Raw genomic sequence first — 13,856 nt, forward strand, 5'->3', positions numbered from 1 at the left:
ACTCAAGTTGCAGGAAAAATACCCGACTGAAGAAAGTGAGGCTATTCGCTCCCTGCGCTTGTTTAGACAAGTCGGTTATTTAAATAGAGTTTTTCTTCAAAGCTTGCTATGCATTACGGGCACTGCCGGAAGCTTTTCTGTGAGCTGCAAATGAAGTGCAAATAGAGGAATAACAGAGAGAATTGAATAGAAAATGATTTTTGTAACTGTGTCATGATTGTACATCTTCTATCATAACAACATATATAAAAGGGGGTCCCTTCATTCCCCAAACGCTCTTCCTTCTGTGCTTAAACCCTCGAGCACCTGCTGTTTTCACCATGAAACAGGAAAGCTGAAACAGGGGCTTTTCATTACATACTGTAGAAGACAAGGTTGCTTGCAGGCTCGATTCATAATGGCAACATATTTTTTAAATGTTGTTTTATTACAAATAAATGCTAAACACAAATGTAAATAATAATTAATTTCATTGTGTACAAGAAAAAAATAAATCCACATATTGAATTTTAATAAAACTACAGTATCACAGCAGCAACGAAACATCAGGACTGAACTGGAGTTGCTATTTATCATCATATCCAAGGCAATGGCATTGGAACAGTTAGTGCACAGTGGTCATCGCACCGCAGAATGCCAGGCACTGATGCAGTCCCGTGGTACTGCAGTGCATTTCTCATGTGTGTTGGTTCACATCATTGTGATGACATTGGTCATAATACAAGAATCAGTATAGTACCATGCTAGCAATGACAGCCTTCTACATACATACTGTAGCTGCAGCTGCCACTGCAATGCCATGGAGAACTATGTGAGATAGGTAGTAATGAATTATATATTTCCAGGTTGGCAATACCGTTTTGTAATCCCAGGTGCTTAGAAATGTCATGCATTTTGTATTGTGCAGTAATGTTTAAGGGATCACAATGGCGATGGCTCTTTCAAATAGAAATGTTCTAAATTTTTGCACTGAAGCAAGTGAATCTGGCCTCTTTGGTACTGATTTATGTTTGTGACATGTTTTGAAACTGGTGAATCTCAAAGTCCTGTTTTCATGTGAAGCCTTGCTTAACAGAAGATGCAACCACTCAACTAATCAAATCCATCAAGTTGCATGCATGCTTTTCATCTGATAATAGTTATTAAAACATTCACAGGTATACAATACCTGATTGGAAGCATTGGAATGCTAATGCCCTGTTAGGGGAAAGTTTTATGAAATGTTTTCAAGCTTGTTTAATGTATTATGTGTACTGATTTTGCACAGGGTTTAATATTAATTGCAAATAATGGCAATCACAGAAAAGAAATTGAAAAGCTTGATTTTCATACAGGCGATTATGACTCTTTTTTTTTTAATAATCTTTTCCAGTGTAATTAACACAGAGTTTGTATAGACATTTTTTGTTGGTGTGACCGGGATGACTGTAGTGGTGACGTCAGACCCGGCAGAACACAGAAACCAAAACACGTAATGGCGGATGAAAACTGAGCTGTGGGACGCTCAGTATATTTATTAAATAATAAAACAAATATTTAAACAAAAATAAAAGAAACAAAACAAAAAAGGAGCTTTGGCCAAACAAATAAACAATAATAACGAAACAAGTATCGTGCTGGTTTTAACCAACATGTGTAGCAATTGTTTATCTTTCGACTTTAGTTTTACCTCCCAACTCCTCACTCGTTCTCCACTCTAAACCTTCTCTCCTAATGAGCTTGGAGTGGGTCTTTTATATTGTTACTGGAGCCCTAATTAACCATTAAACAATGACCTTATTAAGGCTCCAGCCACATTCCCACGAGCTTTACAGGGATGGGCATTCAACCCCATCCACACTTTGAGACCGGCTTTCCGCAGGTTTAAAACAGCAAACAATGACGGACGGCTTTCCTCCGTCCGCCCAAAACACAATATATATATATATATTAATAATAATAATAATAATAATAATAATAATATAAATAATAATAATAATAATAATAATAATAATAATAATAATAATAATAATAATAATAATACTGCAGCGCACACATGTATATAGGGGCGGGACACTCCGCCACAGTTGGGTACCTACATTTTTTACAGTTTTTTCATATTTCAGCATAATGCAGTTTATGAGCTTCTATTATACACATTAGCTCACAAAGGTCTGTATACAGAAATACGCGGGAGGGATTTACAAAAACCAAATTTAAACAACAAGCTATTTGCTGCATTTCCATTTTGTTATCGCTTTCTCTTTGTAGTTTTAATATCTTTCAAATACATTTCTGCCTGTATCTCTAACATGTTCTGAATAAAGCTAATTAGATGTTTTCAGAAGTCTTGGGTTTGGTTCTTCGTTATTTCCTTCTGAGCTTCTGTTTTCAGTCACTGTAATGTATTGTACTGCTAATTATTAAGTCTTTACCTGTAAACTCTGCTAATTATTTCATCCCTGTTCAACAACGGGACATTATTTGAAACATTGCTTCTTTGTGATATCAATATTGTTTGATACATCATTCCTTTTTATTGAAATGTTTATTAAAGATATGTGTCACTGAAGCACATCCTAACAGCCAACGTGCAGTCTACTGTATCACCCAGGACTTTATCCTTGTGAGCCTGCTCTAGCTTATTACCAGCCACTGACTGAACACCTACACTGATCCAACAAAAAAAAAACTGTTTTTAACAACAAAACCTAGAAGACCTTTGAGGGCCCTGTTCAACAGTACTTTGCACCATTTTCCTTTAAAACCAAAAAAGCATCCAGCATCACAGAACTAGCGAGAAACATGTCGGAGCTATAACCCTACATGTTTTTATTGGAATATTTTTAACATGTTCTTTTAGAAAGTGTTGGTGGGTGGGGGGGAGATCTGTACTGACTCTTCTGGTGCATTCATAGTGCTGTAGGAAGAGGACAGCAGCCTTACAATATCCGTCTGTCGGTCATGGCAGTGACACGGAGAGGTTGGAGAGAGGGTGTGTGGGCTCTCCCTCTCTCTGAGTGGCTGAGAGGCGAGCCTTTGCGGGATTGCTAGCCCTATAAAATAACGTTCTGCTGTTCCCTCAGCTCTGCTCCTGAAAGACAAAACAACGAGCTAGTGGAAGCTCTGCTCCAGGACCGAGAACGGACGGAAAAAGAAAGAAACCCAAAGAGAAGAAAATTAAAATATTACTAGCGGGGAAACCTTGGGCAGAACCCATACATGTATAGGAAGGAGGCTGAGGGAGTGAGCGTAGGACGGAGACCCTGGCCATGCGTTTAACGATGGTTGGAGTAACACTGCCAAGTGCAGCACCTTTATTTTAGTTTTATTACTGTGTTTTATTTTCCCCTTTTCTTTTGCCTTTGAGCGTATTATCCAGAGGCCATTCCCCTCCGCTCTGCGTTCGCTAAATCGGTTGCCGATGAGCTAATGAAGGTTTTCTCTCGGATGGGGATCCCCAAGGATCCGGCTAGTCCATGGAACATGTAAACTTGTGGGGATTAAGACCATTAGGACTTCGGTTTTTCACCCCCAGAATGATGGTCTTGTGGAACGTTTAAATAAGACCCTCAAAAACATAATGCGCAGATTCATTGGCAGTGATGAGCGCTACTGGGACCAGCTGATTCCTCCCCTTCTCTTTGTTATCAGAGAGGTACCTCAGACTTCTACAGGGTTTTCACCATTCAAGCTGCTGTATGGGTGGAGACCCCGGGTGTGCTAGATCTGGTCAGAGAGATGTGGGAGGAACAGCAGGATAATTCAACCAATAGTGTCCGGTATGTGTTGGACTTGCACAAATGTCTTGAGTCTGTGGGAAAATGGGCGCATGATAATTTACAGGAGGCTCAATGCAGACAAGAGACCCAATATAACAAAGGGGGCCCGGTTCCGCACTTTTCTGCTGGGGGAAAAAGTGCATCTATTGTTACCCAGCTCTGAGTCTAAACTTCTGGCGAAATATTAAGGACCTTCTGAAGTTACATGCTGGATTGGGGCGGTGGACTATAAGATCTGCCAGCTGGCGCGACGGAGAGAAAAGCACATATACCATGTAAACCTCTCAAAGGCTTGGTTGCAACAGGAGGCTTTGTTAGTGGTGCAAGCAGACAACATCACCGAACTGGGACCTGATCTTTCTGTGTTGGCGAAAAAGGGGTCAGTACAGGTTGCAGATAATCTGACACCAACACAGAAATGTCAGGCTCGGGTGCTGGTGGCTGAGTTTCCTGATGTGTTTTCTGACTTGAGTAGCCCACCGGGGGCGGCAGTTCACCAGAGGCCATACCATACCTGAGCGCAAAAGGCAGGTAATAAAGACGGACATTGATGAGATGCTCAGACTGGGTGTAATGGAGGAGTCCCAAAGTGACTGGAACAGTCTAATTGTTTTCAATTAATCAATCAGTCTTTACATAGAGTCTTTCATAGCGGAACACCATCACAAAGCGCTTTACAAGATGCAATAAGTACAAGAAAGACCATAATACTTACTTCAAATACAGATAAAAGTATAATAAATGAAATAGTACACTAAATACAGTGGAAACTGCATAATACATGATAGTAACATAATACATGAAACACTAGCAGCAGCTAATAGCAGATATCAAGCTTAAGGAGCATGGAAAGCAAGAGAGAACAGGTGGGTCTTGAGAGTTGATTTAAAGCGAGCGACGGTGGGAGCATCACACACCAAGACTGGGAGAGAGTTTCAAAGAGTCAGAGCCTTGAAGCTAAATGAGCATTGTCCAAGTGTAGTGCACTTTTGCTTGGGGATAACAAGCAGACCAGAGTCTGAGGACCTCAGCTTTAGGGCAGGGACAAAGCAAGTCAGCAGGCTGAGGAGGTTCTCAGGTTCTGTGTGATGAAGGACATTGTAGGTGAGCAGAAGAGTTCTGAACATAATCTTGAACTTTACAGGTAGCCAGTGCAGCTGGGCAAGATGGGGGGTGATGTGATCACGTTTTTTACATCTGGTAAGAATCCTGGCAGCAGCATTTTGAACTAGCTCCAGTCAGTTTATGGTGTGTGCCGGGAGACCACCATATAGAGAGTTGCAATAGTCGAGTCGAGAAGAGACAAATGCTTGACAAAGTATCTCCACATCTGGGACAGAATGGTAGGGACGGACATCTGAGATGTTTTGAAGATGGTAGAAGGAAGATTTGACCACGGAGGAGATCAAAGGAGAGGTTGTTGTCAAGAGTATACCACGGCTTCGTATTGTGGGTGAAGACAGCAGCAGACAGTTTCCGAGGTTTAGGGCAGCTGTATTGAAATTGTTAAGTTGAGTTTTAGATCCTACTAGGAGTTCAGATTTGTTACTGTTCAGTTGGAGAAAGTTGGCAGACATTCAGGCCTTGATGGCTTGATTCCAGGCAGAGAGCTGGACCATGGCAGAGGGACTACCAGGGTCGAGTTTTAAGTAGAGCTGGGTGTCGTCAGCATAGGAATGAAACATGAGGTTGTGTTGGCAGAAGCATTTAGATTTTGAAGAAAAGGGACCCAAGAATAGATTCTTCAGGGACACCACAAGTGTCAGTTGAAAGGCTTCATTGTCACATAATTTGAAAGGAGTGAGGAAAGTTGTTCAGTTACGACAGTCTGGGTTATCCAGACAAGCTCAAAGCCAGGTAAAACCAGATTTAGAGAAAAATTATATTAACTCAATAGAAACTATAGCCTACTTAAAATGAAATGAAACATCATGCAGAAATAAATATTTAAATAAATACATTCAGTGGCATTTAAATATACAGTGCCTATAGAAAGTCTACACCCCCTTTCATTTTTTTCACATTTTGTTGTGTCAGTGCCTCAGCATTTCATGCATTTAGATGATTTTTTTTGCACTTATCTACACACCATACTCCACACTGTTAAGGGGAAAAAAGGTTTTATTGAGAAAAAAATTATATATTAAAAATACAAAACTGAAAGATCATAATTGGATGTCTCCAGTACCTTTAGCAGCAGTTACAGCTGTGAATCTGTTGAGATAGGTCTCTACCAACTTTGCACACCTAGATTTGGCAATAGATTTGACCATTCTTCTTTACAAAACTGTTCAAGCTTTGCAAAGTTCTTTGGGGAGCATTGATGGACAGCAATCTTCAAGTCACGCCACAAATTTTCGATTGGATTTAGGTCGAGGCGCTGAATGGGCCACTCAAGGATATTTACCTTTTTGTTCTTTAGCCACTCCAGTGTAGCTTTGGCTGTGTGCTTTGGGTCATTGTCATGCTGAAAGGTGAACTTCCTACCCAGTTTCAGCTTTCTTGCAGAGGGCAGCAGGTTTTCCTCAAGGACTTCTCCATACTTTGCTCCATTCATATTCCCTTCTATCCTGACAAGTGTCCCAGTCCCTGACAATGAGAAACATCCCCATAACATGATGCTGCCACCACCATGCTTCACAATAGGGATGGTGTTCTTTGGGTGATGCGCTGTATTGTTTGCATCAAACATAACGCTTTACATTTAGGCAAAAATGTTCCATTTTAGTTTCGTCAGACCACAAAACTTTTTGCCACATGGCTACAGAATCTCCTTAGTGTTTTTTTGCATACGTCAAACAGGATTCAAGGTGGGCTTTCTTGAGTAATGGCTTCCTTCTTGCCACCCTACCATACAGGCCAGATTTATGGAGTGCTTGGGATATTGTTTTCACATTCACACTTTGATTAGTCTTGGCTATAAAAGCCTGTAGCTCTTGCAAAGTTGCCATTGCCTCTTGGTAGCCTCTCTGATCAGTCTCCTTCTTGCTCGGTCATCCAGTTTGGAGGGATGGCCTGATCTAGGCAGGGTCTTGCTGGTGCCATACACCTTCCACTTCTTAATAATTGTCTTGACCGTGCTACCTAGCGATATTCAAGGCCTTTGATATTTTTTTATACCCATCCCCTGATCTGTCCCGGAGTTCTTTTGAAATCGCCTTGGTGCTTATGGTTGAGTCTTTGCTTTGAATGCACTAGCAGAGGGAACCTACAGGAACTGCTGAATTGATCCTGAACTCACGTGAATCACTACAATTTAACACAGGTGGAGGACACTTAACTAGGTGTGTGATTTTAGGCGATCGGTTACACCTGAGCTAATTTAGGATTGCTATTACAAGGGGGGTGGACACTTATCCAACCAAGCTGTTTCAGTTTTTATTTTTAATTAATTTTCTACAAATTTCTAGAATATTTTTTTCACTTGGAAGTTGTGGGGCAGGATGTGTAGATAAATGAAAAAAAAAAAACTTTTTAATGCATTTTAATTCCAGGCTATAAGGCAACAAAAGGTGAACATTTTGAAAGGGGGTGTAGACTTTCAATAGGCACTATACGTACTGTTTAACTTATAATGGTGGTAAATGCTATGTGACTTCAGTTATTGCAACTGGTCAGTAAACTACCTTATTGAAGGGCCTATGTTACTGTATCTCCACACAGACATGTCCTTCAGTATATAGAATGAGACACCATGTGCTCAGGCGCAGATTCCATTCAGAACTGAACCCTTAATAAACAATTCAACCACAGCTGCACAGTTCAGCAATACTTTAAACTACAGCTAGTTGTCAAGGTGACAAAGTGTTCTGTGGCTCTTAAAGGAACAAAAATGTTCATCAAATTAGATTAGGAAATGATTTCGGTGTGATTTCACATGGGAATCAGACAAATCCAGATAATAGCATGAGTCTTTGAACAAAGTGATGCTGGAATACAGTAGGATTGTTTGTTTGAGTAATTCAAGATAACAGAATCGTACGTGCTGTCTGAAATGTATTGCTGGCCTGAGCTATAGGGGACAGAAACTTTTGATTCAGTGAAGACCATCATCACCACTGGACTACAAGCCAACCTAAAAAACAAAACACTTCCTGTTTTCTCTTCTGTATGTGTTTTTACCATGACCGAATTGTGCTGAACAATTCTGTCATTTTTGCCTCGGATCAAACAAGTAGCAAAAACGTGCATGTTCCATCTACGGACAATCAAAAAGATCAAACCATTTCTCTGTGCTGCTGTTCTGAATGCCCTCGTAACAACTCATCACCACTATGGCAACACCCTGTATGTGGGTCTGCCTCGGTGTCCAATCAGACTTCTCCAGGTCATTCAGAATGCCTCAGCTCCACTCTTGATTGGTCGATCCCGTCGGGACCCAACTTCTCAAATTCTACTGGATTTTACATTGGCTCCCAGTTGAGCTTTGTGCACAATTCAAATTACTATGCTTAATTCACACAGCACCTTATCAGCAACTTCCTCACTATCTGACTGAGAAACTGCAGGTTTATAATTCTATTAGGAGTCTGAGGTCCTTGCACACCATGTCCCTGTGTCAGACACGTTTTAAACACAAACGTTTTGGAGCTTGTGCTTTTTCGGTCCTGGGTCCACAGATTTGGAATGCTCTGCCTGTTGAACTCTGCCTTACTGCTGAAATTCTCCTTTTCATGAAGAAACTAAAACAGTCTTATTTCACAAGATATGCTAATTCAGTCGGGAGAATTTATTTTCACATGCTTTGACACTGATGCTTTATACTGTGTGCTGTTTTTTGTATGTGTATTTGTGCTGGGTTTTTTATGTATATTCATAAGAACATAAGAAAGTTTACAAATGAGAGGAGGACATTTGGCCCATCTTGCTCGTTTGGTTGTTAGTAGCTTATTGATCCCAAAATCTCATCAAACAGCTTCTTGAAGGATCCCAGGGTGTCAGCTTCAACAACATTACTGGAGAGTTGATTTCAGACCCTCACAATTCTCTGTGTAAAAAGTGCCTCCTATTTTCTGTTCTGAATGCCCCTTTGTCTAAACTTAATTTGTGACCCCTGGTCCTTGTTTCTTTTTTCAGGCTGAAAAAGTCCCTTGGGTTGACACTGTCAATACCTTTTAGAATTTTGAATGCTTGAATTAGGTCGCCACGTAGTCTTCTTTGTTCAAGACTGAACAGATTCAATTCTTTTAGCCTGTCTGCATATGACATGCCTTTTAAGCCCGGAATAATTCTGGTCGCTCTTCTTTGCACTCTTTCTAGAGCAGCAATATCTTTTTTATAGCGAGGTGATATGTCCTGTATAGCGCTCTGAAACCACTTGTGGTCTGTTGCTCTCTCTCTCTCTCTCTCTCTCTCTCTCTCTCTCTCTCTCTCTCTCTCTATATATATATATATATTTAATAAAAATAAAAAAATTGTAATGTTTATCTGTGCAATATCAGGAGAGCAGGAATCTGTGTCTTCAGGAAGTGCATGTTTCACAGATAAGGGTTCAGTCTACAGGTTCAGTATGTTGACCCATATGTAAAGAAACAGTAGTTTGTGTGTATGCCCTTATAAGGTAATGGATCACCACAGTATGTTTACATGATATGCTTGCACTTTTACCATGCTTTTCACATGAGTATGCAATGCATTTACCCTGGTTTACCATGTTTTTTTTAAATATGCTTCACCATACCTCTCTGTGTTTTACAATGCATGCCTATTTTTTGCCATGCTTTCACTGTGCTGTATTACACTTTGTTATACTTTAACCAAGGGGAAACATTTACAAGAGTGGAAAAGTTGATATCAAGCTATGCTTCTCATTCTAACTTTCTGTTTTTCTGTGGAACCAAAGCTAAATACTGATCCAATCCTTTGTCTGGCCTAAACTGATTATATTTTTTGTTACATGGTTTTGATTGACTTGGCCACCCTAGGGGCTGAAGGGTAAACAACAATATGGCCACCACTGCTCAAGAGCAAATGGCATTGACATTGTGGTAAACCAAGGAAACCGTCATCTCAAAAGCTACTACTGACTATGTACAGAGTGGTGTGACTGGGAGACATGAAATAGTGTACTGCAAGAATGACGCTGACCTGGTTAGAGGAAGCCTCACCTTTCGAGACAGCTGTGTTGTAGCTTTCACAAAAGAGTGTAGCTAACCTGGTTGGTGTCCATTGGCTGGAGGGTGTGCTACCTCACCATTTAAGATGAAAGCCTGTGTTCTTGCTCATATTAATAAATAAGATTGGCAACAAAAGGAATATGTTATTGGACAGCTAACTCTGGGCACAGCTGGGAAATACAAAGAATATGTATTATTGTAAAAATACAATTAACATTGTGAAAATTGAGTAATATTAAGCAATATTTCTAGTCTGTCTGACATCACCCAAGAAACAGTGTTGCTCAGGGAGCTGCGTTCTGTGCCTGCAGTGTGATCTTGCATAAAGAATGAACACTTTGGTCATGTAGAGTTCACCGACAGGATTGGCTTGTGTATAGTGCTTGCATATGTACAGAACTAAGATATTTGTGCCAAAAATGTTAGAAAGACTCTATTCCACAATGATCTTGAAGTGCAATTGGTTGTTAGAAAGACTCTATTCCAGTGATTGAAGTGCAGTTGGCTGTTAAAAAGACTACTCCACAGTGATCTTGAAGTTCAGTTGGCTGTTAGAAATCCTCCATTCCACAGTCATCTTGAAGTGCATTTGCAGCACATTGAGTTTTGTTTACGTGCACCGCACAGCTGTGGTGGGGAAGCTTTATTAAGTTGTCTCTCATCAGTGCGTTTAAGTCTCTCTTTTTTTCCCAAAGCAGCAGTGTGGCATTGTGTAAAATGCGTGAGCCAGGTGTGCAGTTATTTGAAATAAAGAATTGTCGTGCCTTAGTCATTTTGCGATATAACATTTTTAAAATCCCAAGCAGCAGAAAATCAGGTTCTCTCTTTCTGCCTGTATCTGACTGTCTACTGTATCTGTTCTGCTGTTTGTGAGCTTTGCTATCAGACTTTGACAGGCTTAAAAACACAACTATCATGAAAATGTGAACTACGCAGTTGGGAGGGAAATGCACTACATTCAAGTTAAGACACTGGTATCTGGGATGTTAGCATTCTTTGGTCCGTGAATAGTGTCCCTTATAAGGAGTGACAGCGAAGGCTGTAAAATCTATTTTCTAAGAAATTTTTACTTTTACATACATTACATATAATGTAGTTCTGCTGGAGATCTTTTTTACTTTGTTCTTTGTTACTTCTGGTGAATCTCCACATTCAGGTAGACCAAGTCATATTGACTTCAGCGCATCAAAATATTGTAGCCCACTGGTAATATATGTGTAAGAGCAATCAAGCACCAGCTTCTATTGGCTGCTGATTTCTGCTTTGTTTCCTACCAGGTTCTCCCAGAAGCCCTGTGAATAAGAACACCCTGACATTGCTGGCAGTGAGTAGCTGTGTCCTGGCAGTGGTGTACGGGAGTCAGCTGCCCTGCCCCCTCACTGTGAAGGTTACTCTGCACGTCCCTGAGCACTTCATTGCTGACGGTAAGGATTTTCTCCCATATTACAAGAGCACCATGTAACGAGAAAGCTGTTGTACGTCATGCACAATACTGGAGGTCGCAAGAAATACAGTAACAGTGAATACAAACTCAAAGACTTGTCTAAAAATACTGCTGCCCTGTATAACGATTGCAGATGGCAAAATAATTTCTTTACATTTTCCACACAATTCTCATCTGTTCACTATGTCTCAAATGTGTAGCTTTGAGTTTTTAGCAAGCATGTATGGTCTTGCACAGTCCTGGCTGTGCACCTGAAAGTGAAATGGTGCTGAAATGAAATGACTGAAGTGAAACAGTCACATATTTCCTGGAAGGCAAGACAAGTAAACTAAACCCTTTCTTTTACTTTGTATATGGTTGGATTCCTGTTATGAAATGAAAATACATGTTTCAAAAATACAAATAAGAGACCCATATAGTAAATGGAAGTGCATGACAGGCAGGGTTTGTGAAAGGATGCTGTTAGCTATAGTCACTGTACCTTCACATGACTAATCCTGTTGGTGTAATTCCCCTAGCTAAGGCACATGTACACCAAGGGAAACTTAATTTCTAAAAATATAGACATGAATGGGTTAAACTGAACAATGCAATTAATGGCTGTTGTCTTGTGAGTCGGACAGAGCAGCCACGTTTGGTGAAAGACAAGTCTTTAACAAGGAGAATTTTCCGTCGCTAATTTTATAAGTAAATAGAATTTTCTTATAGTTCATCAAAATGCTATTTTAGCTAGTATTATAGTTGACATAAACTCTCTGTTCGCTATTTGATTTAGCTCTTTAATGTAGAAAGATAACAGTTTTAATTTTCATAAAAGGCTTACATACAGATCAAGACAAACACCAGATCTGTTTTAATGACACACAGAGGAGGATCTCAAATCCACAGCACATATAACCCTTCTGCATGTTGTATTCAGTGAGGCTCAATAAAGACCAGTGGGATTTGTACAGCTCTGTGTTTTGTGTTATGTAGGCCTCTTGTGTGTTACACAGTGTACTTGTTTATACCCTTCTGCCTGGTTACGCTCTCTCGGAGGGCTGTAGTCTGCAAGCACTCCAGCACTTGCTGGATTTTTACCTGGCAATTATCATATCATCCTAGTTTTTACAAACAAATGGTGCCAATGTAACATGAAGGGCTCCCCCTCTACATGTACACAGTGACAAGTGTTAACTTTCTTTTGTAGTTGCGGGAATGTCATCACAGTGTGACTAATTATTCTCGTTCAGCTTCAAGTTCAGAAGTTTAAATAGCAGCTAAAACAAATTGAGTAGAATAGGACTACTGCAATTTAAATGATTATAACATAATTTCACAGCAGGGGCACAGTAAAATGATTTAGTGTGGTATGTGCTTAATACAGAGCATGATGAAATGTACATACAGATGCCTTATTGAGCCAATACTTTTCAAATCACATTGGGTTTGTTATAGATTGTCCATTCTCCTGATCCAGTGTGTGTGGATACAGAGTGTGGGTACACTAGTGTGCTGTTAGTGTAGGTTCCAGGGTTCAGCTCTCCTGATCCAGTGTGTGCGGATACAGAGTGTGGGTACACTAGTGTGCTGTTAGTGTAGGTTCCAGGGTTCAGCTCTCCTGATCCAGTGTGTGTGTGTGGATGTGGAGTGTGTAGGTTCCAGGATTCAACTCTCCTGATCCTGTGTGTGTGTGGATACAGAGTGTGGGTACACTAGTGTGCTGTTAGTGTAGGTTCCAGGGTTCAGCTCTCCTGATCCAGTGTGTGTGTGTGGATACAGTGTGTGGGTACACTAGTGTGCTGTTAGTGTAGGTTCCAGGGTTCAGCTCTCCTGATCCAGTGTGTGGATACAGAGTGTGGGTACACTAGTGTGCTGTTAGTGTAGGTTCCAGGATTCAGCTCTCCTGATCCTGTGTGTGTGTGGATACAGTGTGTGGGTACACTAGTGTGCTGTTAGTGTAGGTTCCAGGATTCAGCTCTCCTGATCCTGTGTGTATGTGGATACAGAGTGTGGGTACACTAGTGTGTTCCTAGTGTAGGTTCCAAGGTTCATGTCAACCTTTAGCATGGTTTCTTGTTAGAAAACACACTTGTTATTGCATCGTTATTTATTAAAAGAAATGTATAATACTAAATTAATCCACTTTATGGATTAATTTATGCATTCAGTGTATTCTGCTAGGAAATGTAGTTTTTGTCCTGGGCAGCCATCTTAGCTACAGTACACTTATTTAAAGAAGGTTTAGGTTAAATCTTTCAAAAGCGTCTCAATGTGAACGATATTTCACAGAACTTTAGCAGATTTTCTTACAAGAACCCAGACTTTTAAAGTTTAAGGTTTTTTAGTTTTTTTACACTATACCTACTGTAGTGCTTTCCCCTTTGCCCTCTCTCTAAATCCAGGTCTGGTCTGTGTTGCATCTTCACACAGCTCCTGTATACTGATGATAGTATGGGGGGTTGAATTAAGACACAGCCAAAATCACTATTGAAGACTCCCTACGGTCAGAGAGTATGTGTGCTGTGTTACAATATCTCAGCAGGGGTGACAGCT

At 40.4% G+C, this 13,856-nt stretch overlaps 1 protein-coding gene across 3 annotated transcripts in view; it reads left to right on the forward strand.

Annotated features, from left to right (window-relative positions):
- LOC121303517 (astrotactin-2-like) overlaps nucleotides 1-13,856 on the forward strand; it is a 615,708-nt gene that overhangs the window by 199,420 nt on the left and 402,432 nt on the right. For all 3 annotated transcript variants that reach the window (XM_041234251.1, XM_041234250.1, XM_041234252.1), the window contains one exon: nucleotides 11,155-11,301. In XM_041234251.1, the coding sequence (XP_041090185.1) occupies nucleotides 11,155-11,301 (147 nt within the window). The remainder of the gene's footprint in view (nucleotides 1-11,154; nucleotides 11,302-13,856) is intronic.

The sequence above is a fragment of the Polyodon spathula genome, chromosome 33, assembly GCF_017654505.1.
Source record: "Polyodon spathula isolate WHYD16114869_AA chromosome 33, ASM1765450v1, whole genome shotgun sequence".
NCBI lineage: Eukaryota > Metazoa > Chordata > Actinopteri > Acipenseriformes > Polyodontidae > Polyodon > Polyodon spathula.